Source organism: Sinohyriopsis cumingii, chromosome 5 (assembly GCF_028554795.1).
Source record: "Sinohyriopsis cumingii isolate HCF-2022 chromosome 5, ASM2855479v2, whole genome shotgun sequence".
Lineage (NCBI taxonomy): Eukaryota > Metazoa > Mollusca > Bivalvia > Unionida > Unionidae > Sinohyriopsis > Sinohyriopsis cumingii.
In genome coordinates, this window is record NC_142965.1 from 62,493,980 (window position 1) to 62,508,140 (window position 14,161).

The following is a 14,161-nucleotide window of genomic DNA, read 5'->3' on the forward strand; positions in this document are numbered from 1 at the left end:
ATCATTATTATTATTATTTTACATACATATAAACATTTATAGTTTACCCATTTCAATTTGTGACTAACAGCAGTTTGCATCTATACATTTTGATTTAGGTATGTGATTTTTGGTTCCACTCTACATGCGAAGTGATAACAAGCAAAGACTTTAAGACCTGGTCTTCCATTGATACATCTGTCGTCAGTGTCGTTCGCTAGGAGGCAAATGTGATTACCTGATGGGTATCACACCACTTCAAAAACTAATGAATTATTTTATAAGGATTTAATTGTTTATTTTCTAAGCTATTCGATAAGTTTCTCCCAAACATTTAATAATGGTCCTGTTATAAGGCTTGTAATTATATAACCTCGATTTCAATTTCTTGCAACTTTTCAGGAGACCAGATATATTTTTGATTGTAATGATCTGTAATTTTAGGAATCTGTAAAGTTACTGAGACTTACTGAAATTTGATTTTTAGTCTATGTGTTTGCTTACTTAAATGTAGTTATATGTGTACATGTCTTGTATTTATTATTGTGGAATACATGTTGGATTGTTTCATTATAATCAATATATATATATATATATATATATATATATATATATATATATATATATATATATATACTGTTTAAAAATGATAAAATTACCAGTATATTAGATATATGGTTGACATGAACTATTTCATTTTTATTGGTACATTTATTATATTTCACTTTGATCTTTAAATAAATATCCTCTCAAGAAATTCATGGTAGAAAACCTATGATTGAAATACGTATTCTACAAAATTATAAATGTTTATAATATTATATTTTTCTTTTTATCATTACAATAGGCTGCTAAGATTGGACTTGAAAAACTCAAAGCTTTAGTTGAGCGGGAGGCTTTGTTGATTGATGAAAGGTACTGTTCTTGCGAGTATGCTGAACACCCCAGTCTACCAGTAGATGCAATTGCTGTTGACATCTTGTTCCGGTACCATGATGAGAAAGGAATACCATTAAGAACAACTGGGGACGGATACTGTCTTTTCAATGACATCTCAATCCTAAACACCCTTTTCGGTGATGAAGGAATTACACAGGCCAATAATTCTGTAGTATTAGAAGCAAGAATAAAACATGCAACAGATGTCATTTCAGAAAAAGCATCAGGTATCCAGCTATACTTTGAAAAACAAATGCTACCAATACGGAAAGATCATGTTAACTATCCTGCAAGGGTAAAAAAAATTGACTCTCACTGGACAAATAATAATGCAGAGTCTGCGAATAATATCATGAAGATTGGAACCAATTGGAAGCAAAAAATATATCCGATCTGATAGAAGTACTACAATTGATTGTCAGGCACAGGCATAAAGATGCTGAAAGATCATTGATTGGAAGTGGCAATTCCAAGCTGGCATCCAATTATATGCATCACAGAGTTTCTATTGACGTGTGGTGTCAAGAAACAGAAACTGAACGAGAAACAATATTTTGAAAGTTTCTCAGACAAGGGTACAAATAAGTTAACAGTAAGGTCAACAAATGGTAAAATCACTATACCAAAGACACCTTCAGGAGGAAAAAAACCTCACCAGAGAAAAAGGATGAGAGCTGAGCGGAGTCAGACTAGAACAAAATAAAAAAGGTGGACAGTCTTAGTAAAGAATATATATATATATATATATATATATATATATATATATAGAGAGAGAGAGAGAGAGAGAGAGAGAGAGAGAGAGAGAGAGAAAGAGAGAGAGAGTTGTTCAAGTTTTGGCAATATTTTAATTAAAGCGTATTATGTGCTCTAATAAAACAATATCATAACCACATTTGCTATTTATGATTTATGTATTTAAGTCAATACAATAAAAATTATAATATTTACTGTACATAGTTATAATTTCTTTTGCAATATTCTATTTTTGTCCCCATTACTGTCCATTACTGTACATTATTGTGATTAGGGAGACCCTATGCTAACTACTGTTCAACTTGTCTTCACTTGTAAAGGGCAAAGAACTAACAAAATTTAATCTTCAGGTGCGACCTACATCTACTCGGCTGAGTCAAGTTTTCGTCAATGTAAAGCACAACCCTGAATCAATGGCATACGATTGATGGATAAATTCCAGCATTACCGTACTATTTAATATAAATTATTATATATACCCTACTTTAAATTAATATATACTCGACTGAGTCTCCGAAAACACGTACCTTTTTCCACTCTGAACATGTCAAGACATGATTACAAAATAACAGTTATGGCGGTTCATACGAACTATAACTAAAGCATGATCGTATCAAACTCATATTTACATCATAAATACAATTTACATCCATGACACCATGCTTCATTCAAAATGAACATGTCAACACTGAATGGAAAATACAGTTTTACAAATGGAATCCTATCAACCAAGAACATTCAAGGAGGCTACCTTGGATACTGACTAAAAATGCTTACAGATAAATAGAATAAGAAAAAATAATCAAATATTAATATATGACTTACATTTCTTTTGACAACAAAGTTGTCTCCTGAATACAGCTATGTTTTAAACGCTGAAACAATTACAAACTTCATTTTATTCCTCATACTGAAACAAAATCTTTTAACTGTCTGCCTCCATGATGGAATTTATTGACTGGTAGCCTAAAGATGAAAGTTTATAAAATTTTATCAAAATCTGAAAAATCTTTGAAGACCAGTCTAAATGCGTTTTGGACTGTATATAGACATCTATCGTACAACTAATGTAGTTCATAAAACTCAAATCTATTACTGATTGAGGAAGAAACAAGTCTGACTTTAAAACTTTTTCAGATTTTAGAAGTATATTCTTAATCAGCTATATGTTTTCCTCTTTTCATTTTGAAAGATGAAAATATATTGTATTAAAAATATGATAGCTGTTTAATATAACTTATGTCTAATTTTAGATAACCCGGAAGTACAAGTCTGTCCAATCCATTTTCCCCACGAGTACAATAATGTTGTTAATAGTCAAAGAAAAGGTCTAAAACATTGCAACTTGTGAGGTGGACATTTAACAGAAGATACAAATGGCATCAAACAATTATATCAATCTACTTAAGGCGATAAGATCACTTGTTATTCTTTCACTTTCATTAGACATTCATTTCGATGGTAAGTTTGACTTTCATTAAGATGGTAAGTGTGACTAGAAATAGCATATAACGTTACTACTAGGTTGTGTTTACTTTTTTATGGATCGTATCATCTATATCATAATGATTTAGAGGAAAAGAGTAAACTTTATCTGACTCAAACTCCTGTAGGTAAAATTTGAAATGGAGGTGCCAGATTTCGAATTTAGATTTTTTTAAAAATATACTGGTTAGTATATAGTATTATAGTCTGATAACACAAACCCGTTTGTTTGTACCCCCCTACCGATTTCAAAAACGAGAACGTTTAATATGATAAAAAGTGCACAGAACTAAGTCAATCGAATCATTGATTTATAATTTCTAACCAGACTGACCAGAATGGTACTAATGCTGGCATCCCCTGCACCATTTCATGCTTAACGGACTTTCCATACTATCACGGCGCCATATTGCGTACACTATAGGCTAGTTTATTTCCATCAGACAACATAATGACGTAGTTCATCCTGTATGGCAAATGCTGAATAACTGCGTAAATTACATAACGTTGAGAGTTTGGAATTATATCCCTCTGCATACATGAACATAGAAATTAAACCGCTTGCTAAATCCACATGAAAATCGCAGTTGTCATTTTCCTATGCTTGATTCGACATTGTAAATATTGGAAGCAGATGACTTGTGCATGTACATCTGTAGTCGTGATACACCCTTTTGCTGAAAATGGACTTGTCCAGAAACTGGAAACGGATCTGAGCATGTCCATCTATTGCACTGAAAACTTCCGTTAAGCATGAAACGTGTAAGATAACGCTGTTAGGGCCACTATACTCAGAGTCATGTTAGAAACTATAAATCAGTGAATGAATTGATTATGTTCCTTGCACTTTTTTATCACATTAAAGGTTTCCGTTATTTAAATACATAGGGGGGTACAAACAAACGGGTTTGTATTATCAGACTGTAGTCAGAATGGATTGATGCTGTAGTCGCATTTACTTAAATTAAATATTAATTATTGTTCTAAATTTTAATCCTAGTTTTATTAAAGTCTTTACAATTCAGATTGTTGAATGCTTTGCACCTTAAATCTCATTTGAACATGTTTCAGATGAAAACTATTCATAGCTATTGACTTGTACATATAGTCCTACAATGTAAGACATACTATACTTAATGTGTTGTTTTTATCCTGGTGGAATCAAAATCTGACACTAGCAAATAGATGCAGTTTTATCTGTTGATATACATTTGAATTTGTTGAAATGCAACGGTACTCGAGGTATGGTGAAGTAGGTTCATGTGGGTGATATGTTTATTGAATGAAATGAAACATTCCTTACAATTCCAATAGGCATAATACATTTTTATTCATTTCATTATAGAATAATATTTCAACTTAACCCAGTTTTGGCATTCCCTACTTTCATTGCTTTCCAGCCAAGAAAACTTGAGCAGATCCATTACTTTTGTGAATATTTAGAATTTATTAGAGAAAAGACATCAGAGTAAGTAAAGTCAGTCAAAAACATTATGACTTTACTTTGTAGAAAAGCGTCATTATTTTAGTTGCCAGTTGTGTGAGATATTCCAGAAAATGTGATTTTCGTTACAATGTTAGTCGACATCAAAACACACCACACAGTGCTGTTAGTTAGGCAGTAAGACCCTGATGCCCAAAACATAAATATTAGTATCAAGGCCTTACATATAGGACTATTGTACATACATTGGTGGACAGGTACTACACTGGCTTAAGAAAAGATGTGAATCATTCAGAGCTACCTTGACTATTTCTGTGGGGTTTTATCTGATGAATGTTGGCACAGTAATTTTACAGAAAAATAATACATTTTGTTCACAGGAAATATCAGAAATAAAATGTCAATCTATTTGGATGACCTTGGTTGTTCCTGCTGTTTAATTGGCTGTATTATTGAGAGGATGTTATGAGTGAGAAATAGTTCAATCATTTTGATTCAAAATTGCTTGAGGCACCTTCCCTTTCTTATTGTTCTGTTTCGCAAATTTTCAATATCATAGCCCTATCTACACCTTGGCGTATCAAGCAGATCTTTCTTTGTTTTGGGTCTGTAAAATTCATTGGATGCAGTGGCAAGCTACCACATCCAATCAAAATTAAGTTTTCCAGATTTGAATACTGTTCCTACATGGTCAAGACAAGGGGAGCACACAACTTGAATGGACTGATAAATAAGTAATTTTCCACTGCCCATCCATATTTGTACAGATACTTTTAACTTGGATACACCTGTAATGACTTTCTGTGGTGCATGTACATATTTTGATGTTAAACTTAGCAAAGTGTCCTTTTTAAGTAAATTTGTCTCCACCATTTTTGTTTGATTTCAATACACCACTGTTAGACACTATTGGTTAATTGGAATTATATATTAAGGGAGGCAACTCACAAAATCCAATCTCACCTTATCAGTCACAAGCCCTCCATTTCTGTTTGCTGCTAAGAGAAGCCTCCATATGATGATTTGAACCCATCTAATGCATGACATCCATAAAAACCTAACATTTATTTTGTTTAGTACTTTCAGTGTGTTTGTTTCTGTAATCTTGTTATCATATATTTTTGTTACCTAATATTGTAAAGCACTTAGAGCTTCTAAAGATTAGGCAATTTACTAAGTCCACATTATTATTATTATAATTATTTGTAATATAGTTTCATTAATAGCCAGAAAGACTTTGAATGGGAATTATGGACATATATTTGAGGTTTGATCTGCAATATTGACTTTGAAGTTGCAGATGCAGCTTTCATTGCGACATCATAGTACTCACAGTTCATTCTTGGTTTGTACTGGATAACACTGTTAGGTTGACTAGTCCAAAATGTCAACTAACATTATTATGTACTTTGCTGTATGTATTTCTTCTGTGATGACCTCTAAAGGAATATATTAGGATCAAAATAAAGTGCATAATCACCATTTAATGGCACATGTAATATAATTCTTAAACAAGACACACGTTGCTGAAATAGCACTGAACACCTACATGACATGTATGTACTGTAGTTTTATCCCCATAATTCATATATTGGAGTTGCAGTCAAGGCTTGGAATAAGATAATCCTCAATGCGGGTGTGGAGAATCTTATGGAGTTAAGCCATGGACAAGGAAAGTTTTTTAAAGTAGGGATTGTGAAAACCATACCACTAAATGGTCTTGTCATGAATTCCAAGAATTTTTTCTTGCCCAGTCGATTGTTTGTCTTTATCATAATGATCTTTAAAGAAATATGATGTGAATAAGATGATCAAAATAAAGTCCTTAATCACTAAAGATGCCATCTGGTGCCTGGTTGCTTGGGTAACCCAGCATTGATAATAAAATGTACAACTGGGTACCTCTTAAAGAAAGTTTCCATGTTCAGATTGAGACAAAGAATAACAGTTATAGTTTGAGACTCATGTCATGTGCACATTTATTCATCATCACAGGGGCTTGTATGGCTGCTTACAATTTACTTGTCATACATGTACTGTACATGTAAGCTAACCATTATGCTTTTGGCATAATCATTATACTTTTTTTCACCACATTACATTGGCATGTATATATAGTACATGTATGATGTACTGCACCTATTTACAACTTATTTTTTTATTATTATATAGTAGTACATATATGACTGACCATTAAACTGGAAAAAACTATATGAGCCCCTGTGTTCACTGTTGGGCCTAATTTCCTTATTTTTTATTTATAGTATGTGCGTGAAACAGTTCCAAGAAAACATGAGGTTTTTTTAATGTGAAACCATGTGTTACAGATTCATTCTATTTGATTCCACATGTGTAGCGAACCAGTCTGAATTGAAAATTAATGGTGTCAGATTTTGAAATAAATGTGTTTTATTGATGTGACTGATGGATTTTATATGACTGAAAAATGTTAGAGGAGAGTGATTTTGTTAAACTTAAGAACATGTTGCATCCAGAAAACGACAAATTAATGGCCCTTAAAAAAAATTTGAAATAAGTATTTGACAGTAATGTAATAAAACACAGGCATTGATTGTGGACTTTACGACTATTTGCAATAAATGACTGTAGACATTAGATTAGTTTAAATGAGTGTTACACATAATTTAATAATTTATCAATTTCTTTTATGTCTATGCTCTTCTATTAACTAATAATCCACATGGTTTAGAAGATATTTTTGACAAAAAATTTATCAGCAGATCCAGGTAAGTAGCAGAAATAAATGTATGATAAATACATTAAATATGTACATTATTTGTACATTTTTCTGTAAATTATAGCATGTAATATATAGATTGCTCTTCTTTTGCTCAGATTATGCTTTTTTAGCAATAATTCATGCGTTTACTTCATTGGGGGCTGGCATGTGTGAACCTACAACAAAGCAGTTCAGGTTCACATTTAATACAATTTCCCTTTGATCGGGTATCCAGGTAACCAGTTGTTAGGACTGACAGGTACCCAGTTGAAATTTCACAAAATTTTGACCCCTATAACTGACCTTTAATTGTGGACATGACTTGCTGATCCTGACCTTTTGATTGTGGACTTGCTGATCCTGACCTTTTGATTGTGGGCTTGACTTGCTGATCCTGACCTTTTGATTGTGGACTTGACTTGCTGATCCTGACCTTTTGATTGTGAGCTTGACTTGCTGATCCGGACCTTTTAATTGTAGACTTGACTTGCTGATCCTGACCCTTTAATTGTGGACATGACTTGCTGATCCTGACCGTTTAATTGTGGACATGACTTGCTGATCCTGACCTTTTAATTGTGAGCTTGACTTGCTGATCCTGACCTTTTAATTGTGGGCATGACTTGCTGATCCTGACCTTTTAATTGTGGACTTGACTTGCTGAACCTGACCCTTTAATTGTGAACTTGACTTGCTGATCCTGACCCTTTAATTGTGGACTTGACATGCTGACCCTGACCCTTTAATTGTGGACTTGACATGCTGACCCTGACCCTTTAATTGTGGACTTGACATGCTGACCCTGACCCATTAATTGTGGACTTGACTTGCTGATCCTGACCCTTTAATTGTGGCTTGACTTGCTGGTCGTGACCATTTTGATATCAATTTGCAACATCAGTGTATTTTAATAATTATTGTACTAAACACCTATAATAACACCTATGTATTTGGTATGGAATAACCTTTGAAGTTTTGATTGTTGAAGAACTTTACCTTGATTCTGATACACATCTACCATACTTTCTGACTAGAAATATTTCTAAATTTCAGTAATATCAGCCAGTAGTGCCGAAGTAGAACAACATCTGGAGCTGGGAAAGAAACTCCTTTCTGCAGGACAGCTAGCTGATGCCTTGTCTCACTTTCATGCAGCTGTTGGTGAGTAACATCATCCCAAGATTAAATCTTGTATTCTCTAATCTCAGTGGGAATCACTTAAAATTCATAGGGTATGACTTTTTGTCATTTTCTTGGGGCATAATGCACTAATTTAGAGTAACAATGTATTATGTACCAGTATGTGCTCCTTCCTCCAACATATCTGATACTAAAGCATCACTAGTTTATGTGCTTGTTTTATTTAATATCGGTGATATTGATAGGGCTGAGAAATACATGTACTGATTTTTGTTTGCCAGTCTTGCAAGGATCGTGTTCATCTGCAGCCTTGTGCATAACATGAGACAAATTATATAATTTGTGATCAAAAAGTACACAAATGACAATCACTTCAAAACAAAGGTAAATCTCTAAATAACGCCAAAAACAGGCAGGTCTTATGACAGTTAATGATGATTTGCATTCCCCTGACAAACAAAATTAGTTTCAGAATCTTGGCACTAATTTTGTAAATATGGTATACATTAAACTGCACGTTTTTAAACATCGCATAAGGACTTGTACTATGATGGATTAAAACTATATAGAGTAATGTTTATCAATGTCAGGTGTGTAATTGGTCTTCTTTGATCAAAATGATCAAGAAACAATTAACAAATGTCTTAATCTCACTGTCTGCTAAGAAGTAATCCATGCGAGTTCACCTAATTGCATTACATTCACTTGAAGGTGCATAGAGAGGGCTTAGCTGTCAAAATTTTCATACATCCAAAAATGACAAGTATGCATACTTGTATACATATTTGGCATTTAGTGAACCCTGATTTTTCTCCTTGAAATTAAGCAACAATAAATGGAAAGCTTTAAAATCTACTGATCACTCTGTTTCTTTATAACATTATTTCTCATTAGTCAAACTTTGTAAATTTCAAGCTTAAGCTTGAGTTGTTTACAATAAATCATTGCTAATAAAATATCTTGACCCACACTTCGTTGACCTTTATCCAAGTGTTCCCAGGTCATGATCAGTTTGACTGCCCATCTTGTCAAAATTAATGATCCTTTACTATCAAAACCCGAATACAGTACCCTGGACTCTATAATTTTAGTTCTACTGGTCATAGATTAGGAGTACTTAAGATATGGTCTATTTTCCATTGTCCATCCATTGGCACAATTTTTTTATTGCTGTTCCTCTTAAACTGCTTGGACGATTACCATAAAACTTTAAACAACATATTTATCCTGTAGTCTACTTGGTAAATAAGAACACATGATCAATGATCATCAATACAGAACATAAAGAACTAAGGATATGGTTGTTCAAAAGAAACCTTTCTGCTTTTACTTATTTGCAGCATACAAGGAGGAAAATATTTAGGCTTGATCTCAAAATAAAATTCTAGATGGGAAAGGTTTCTTAAGAATGAGGAATAAAGTTCCTTGTATGGAAGGACAGAGGCAGGGAAAACTGATGATGAAATATGTTTGAATTTTCTTAAATAAACAACACCCACCCATCCTTATGGATATTTGTGACCCTTTTTCTTCTGAGTGATCCTACTTTTTAACCTGGTAGGGACAACTGAGTCGAGCCTTTTCCATTTCTTGAATATAGACTGTTATTGAAATTTCAGCAACAACTTTTTTCATATGTTACATTTCCAAAATTATATGCTTGTTAATATTATGTGATTGACAGTATTTAGCCAGTGAATTCCATGTACAGTGAAGGATAAGTGAATAAGGAGGTGGGTGGGCTATATGTACATTTTTTGTACTATTTGTTTATTTACATATTTATGGAATTTTATCTTTTACACAAGTATTTGTGGTAGTGATCAATTTCATTCATTCATTTTGTTTCGACTTACAGAGGGAGATCCAGATAACTACCTAACCTACTTCCGGAGGGCCACAGTCTATTTAGCACTAGGGAAGTCCAAGTCAGCTTTACCAGATCTTGATCGAGTTTTAGAACTTAAACAAGACTTCACAGCAGTATGTACAATTTATACATCTAAAATGTTATGATGGATATTAAGACATCATTAAGCATGTACATGCAATAGTCATTGACAGTTGTCCATTGCTAAAGTTTATAATGCATTACAGAATTTTTGTATATACCAAATATATGCAACTTCAGTGGTGAAATGGAATTTGTAATAAATGATAAAAAATCTTTATTGACACAGCTATTTACTGCAGCATAGAAAATTCATTGTCTTTATATATAAATTTGATGTTGATTATTGGTTAGTAACAAAAGTCTGATTTCAGGTGCACATATTTCCATTTTTTTTATTATTGATGTTGCATGTTCTCTGAATGTATTACAAAACTCCAAAATGGATAATAACAAAAATGAAAAAAAAAAGTACTTCAGTTAATTTTTAAATACATTGAGAATTTATTGCCTTTGCACATTCCATTCACTCTGCATTTTGCCTGTCATCATGTCATTTTTTTCTGCTGTCTTAGAAATGTATTACAAATTTTATTATTTTCTTTCATCTTTGTTACTTGGAAACCAAACTGAAATGCATTTACTAGAAGTAAGGGATGATTTCGAGGGTTATTGTGTTTGGATCTTATTAAAAGAATGCCTTATTGAAATAAAAAATACATAAAATAAAAGAGAGAGCAATGAATTTAGGTAGGATAAATAAAAATATAATAGCAACACTGCAGTAAATGTAAAGCTACAGTGTATATATGTTGTACAGATACCAGCACCAGTGATGATGTCATCACGTTAGTGATAGTTCTCATGTCCTTCTCTGTCACTTTTTGGGCACATTGATTGGGTATATGTTCTTTGAGCACATTTCTTGTTCACAAACTTTAGAACGTGTGTTCATATTATTTCACTCAATATATAAAATTTATTTAACAAAGAATCAGACTGTGAGAGATAGAATATCATTATCTGTTTCATTGTCAGATGAGTTTTATACTTGCCAGAAGTTTGTAATAATTTTTGCTCATTGTTATATAAAGTGTGACTTAAAAAGATGTGTCAAGGAAGCAAATAAATAAAAAAGTTAATAGTGCTGAAAGACCTCGATTGGCAATATTCCATGTTTTTTTACCAAGCCAGAGCACAGTCTTAAAGCAAATAAATAAAAAAGTTAATAGTGCTGAAAGACTTTGATTGACAATATTCCATATTTTTTACTAGGCCAGAGTACAGAGTTTTAAAGCAAATAAATAAAAAAGTTTTTAAAAAAAACTTGATTGACCTTGATGGCTTTTTTTACTAGGCCAGAGCACAGAGAGCCAATGTTTTATTAAAACAGGGGAGGTTAAAAGAAGCGAAGATGGACTATGAACTTGTGGTAAGTAAATTTCCTCCATATCCATAACAACATTTGAATTTTGTTGCAGTTATGTTATTACAATTTGATGTAGCTAATGATATTACAGTTTGATGTAGTTATGATATTACAATTTGTAAAATGTTGGATGCATGATGGAAAGCTTGTGTGTTTGCTACCCACCCAGGCCAACCCAGGTTAGTATTGAAAAACAAAATTCTGGAATGTCATGATTGAGTTAGAATTTTATGCACAAAACACTTAATAACTATTGAGTATGGAGTTTGCGACTCATATTCCTTTGAATGCTCAATTGCTTATGAAGCTTATTTAGACTTGATGTTCATAATTGAAGATAACATATTTTAAATCAATTAGATTTTTATTTCATAAAGAAAATTAAGAACAGAGTCCTCTTCAAGAACTAATCATTGTAGACAGTCAGAAGAGCCCTGGACCACTAATGCTGCACTTTCAGTGACTAGCACATGAGACCTAGTTTCTGATTCCCAAAAGTTTAAAAGAACAAATACACTAGTTGGCAGAAATGAATCAAATGAGCATAGAGGGTAGATTAAAGTAAAAAACTTAGGATATGATTTGGGCTTGCTCTAATAATTTAGCACTAGGGAAGTCCAAGTCAGCTTTACCCCACCATCATCTTCAATGGCTATAAGGCTATGTTGATGTGGATGGTGGCATGGAAGAAATGGGTGTAAATATAAACTAGCTGAAATGTCTGTTGTGAGGCATATAGTAAGTTTCTTAATAGATTCTTTCCTAAATCCATTAGTCTGTCCACCAGGAATAAACATTTAGGTGAGGGTTTTGCATTTTTCTTGTTTTCTCAGATATTTTCCTCAAGCTGGTATTTAGATCCATCATGTGGTGTATGCCTTTCAATGAAAATTAGGTCACTTTGACTCATGTCTTATGGTCCATTGATTTGGTTTACTTTGGATCATTTTCTCATGGACTATTGCATGTGAAGTTACATAATTTGGTATATTGTTATGTCATGAGGAGTGTTTCAACTGGCAGTGAAATTATATCATTGTGGCATATATTTCATAGTTAAATTATTTGTAGTTTGGTCAGTTTCTCTTGGTTAGGGTTTCTGTTTGAGGTACATACATACATACATACATACATACATACATACATACATACATACATATATGTTTGTGTGTGTGTGCGTATAGAGAGAGGGAGGGAGACCACTTCTTTGTAGGTCAAAGAGAACATGTTATGTTCCTGCAATCATCAGGTATCATTGTGTATTGTCTATCAATAATTGCTTGTTACTACCTTGGAGTCCATATTTCTGGTTTGATTTTGATAACTTTGAATATAGGCTTATGTCATCAAAATTTCAGGTGACTTAAATTCATGAGATAGATCCTCGTACATTGAACAAATGAAATTTACATCTGATTGGCTAAGCTTGTCACTCTGGTAGCCATAATGCAGATCAGAATTGGAATATGATCTTATTATGATCTTGATTGAGCTCAATAATGAGGAAGATCTGCTGATTTTGATTGCCTGAGTTTGTCACCATTCTGGAGGTCATATTTGTTTATCAGATTGTTGTTATCAAATTTAGGCTTATATGATCTAGATCTCGCATGATTGCAATAATTTCTAGCATCCACACATATTATTGAGGTGAACCTGCATCTGATTGGCTCAGTTTGTTGCCATTCTGAAAATAATATTTGGTAAATGTGTTGTATTATGAGGTCATTGCATACTAAAGAAATGACCTTGCAAACAATTGTCTGAGCTTCTTGACACTTTGGAGACTATTACTGGCTCCATTTGTATCACACTTGGTATACAGTCTAATATTGTGTTGGGTAATGTTTATGAGTCAAGACCATTGCATATTTATGAGATGGTTATATGTCTTATTGACTCTTTCCACTATATAGACTGTATTTTTGATAGGATTTGAGTTGACTTGGCAAATAGGTCTTTGTCATCAAGATCTTGGTTGAGTAGGATTATGAGTGAAGTTCAGACATATTAATGATTGGACTTTTCATCTAATTGGCTTTCATGTCATTGCTGTGATTGGCTTGCTTATCAGCAGTATGGCAGCATCGGATCAGTTAGCATGTTGTTGCATCTGATTGACTAGTATGTCATTTGATCTGATTGGCTAGCTCATCAGCATTCTGGCAGCATCTGATTGGCTAGCATATCATTGCATCTGATTGGGTAGCATGTCACTAATCTGGCAGTATGTCATTGGATCTGATTGGCTAGATCATCATCATTCTGGCATCGATTGGTTAGCATATCATTGCATCTTATTGGCTGGCATGTCAGCATTCTGGAAGCTATATTTATGATCAGATTTTAATCCGACTGTTA

At 33.1% G+C, this 14,161-nt stretch overlaps 2 protein-coding genes across 2 annotated transcripts in view; one reads left to right on the forward strand and one right to left on the reverse strand.

Annotated features, from left to right (window-relative positions):
* The window catches only part of LOC149799300 (cilium assembly protein DZIP1-like), an 89,037-nt gene extending 86,431 nt beyond the window's left edge, over positions 1-2,606 (reverse strand). The window contains exon 1 of the mRNA XM_089958609.1: positions 2,497-2,606. The gene's annotated coding sequence lies outside the window, so the exon portion shown is untranslated. The remainder of the gene's footprint in view (positions 1-2,496) is intronic.
* A 341-nt stretch (positions 2,607-2,947) lies between these two features.
* Positions 2,948-14,161, forward strand: part of LOC149799301 (dnaJ homolog subfamily C member 3-like) — a 33,558-nt gene continuing 22,344 nt past the window's right edge. Inside the window, exons 1-4 of the mRNA XM_089958610.1 lie at positions 2,948-3,132; positions 8,394-8,501; positions 10,339-10,463; positions 11,729-11,803. Of these exons, the coding sequence (XP_089814736.1) occupies positions 3,048-3,132; positions 8,394-8,501; positions 10,339-10,463; positions 11,729-11,803 (393 nt within the window). The 5' untranslated portion in view covers positions 2,948-3,047. The remainder of the gene's footprint in view (positions 3,133-8,393; positions 8,502-10,338; positions 10,464-11,728; positions 11,804-14,161) is intronic.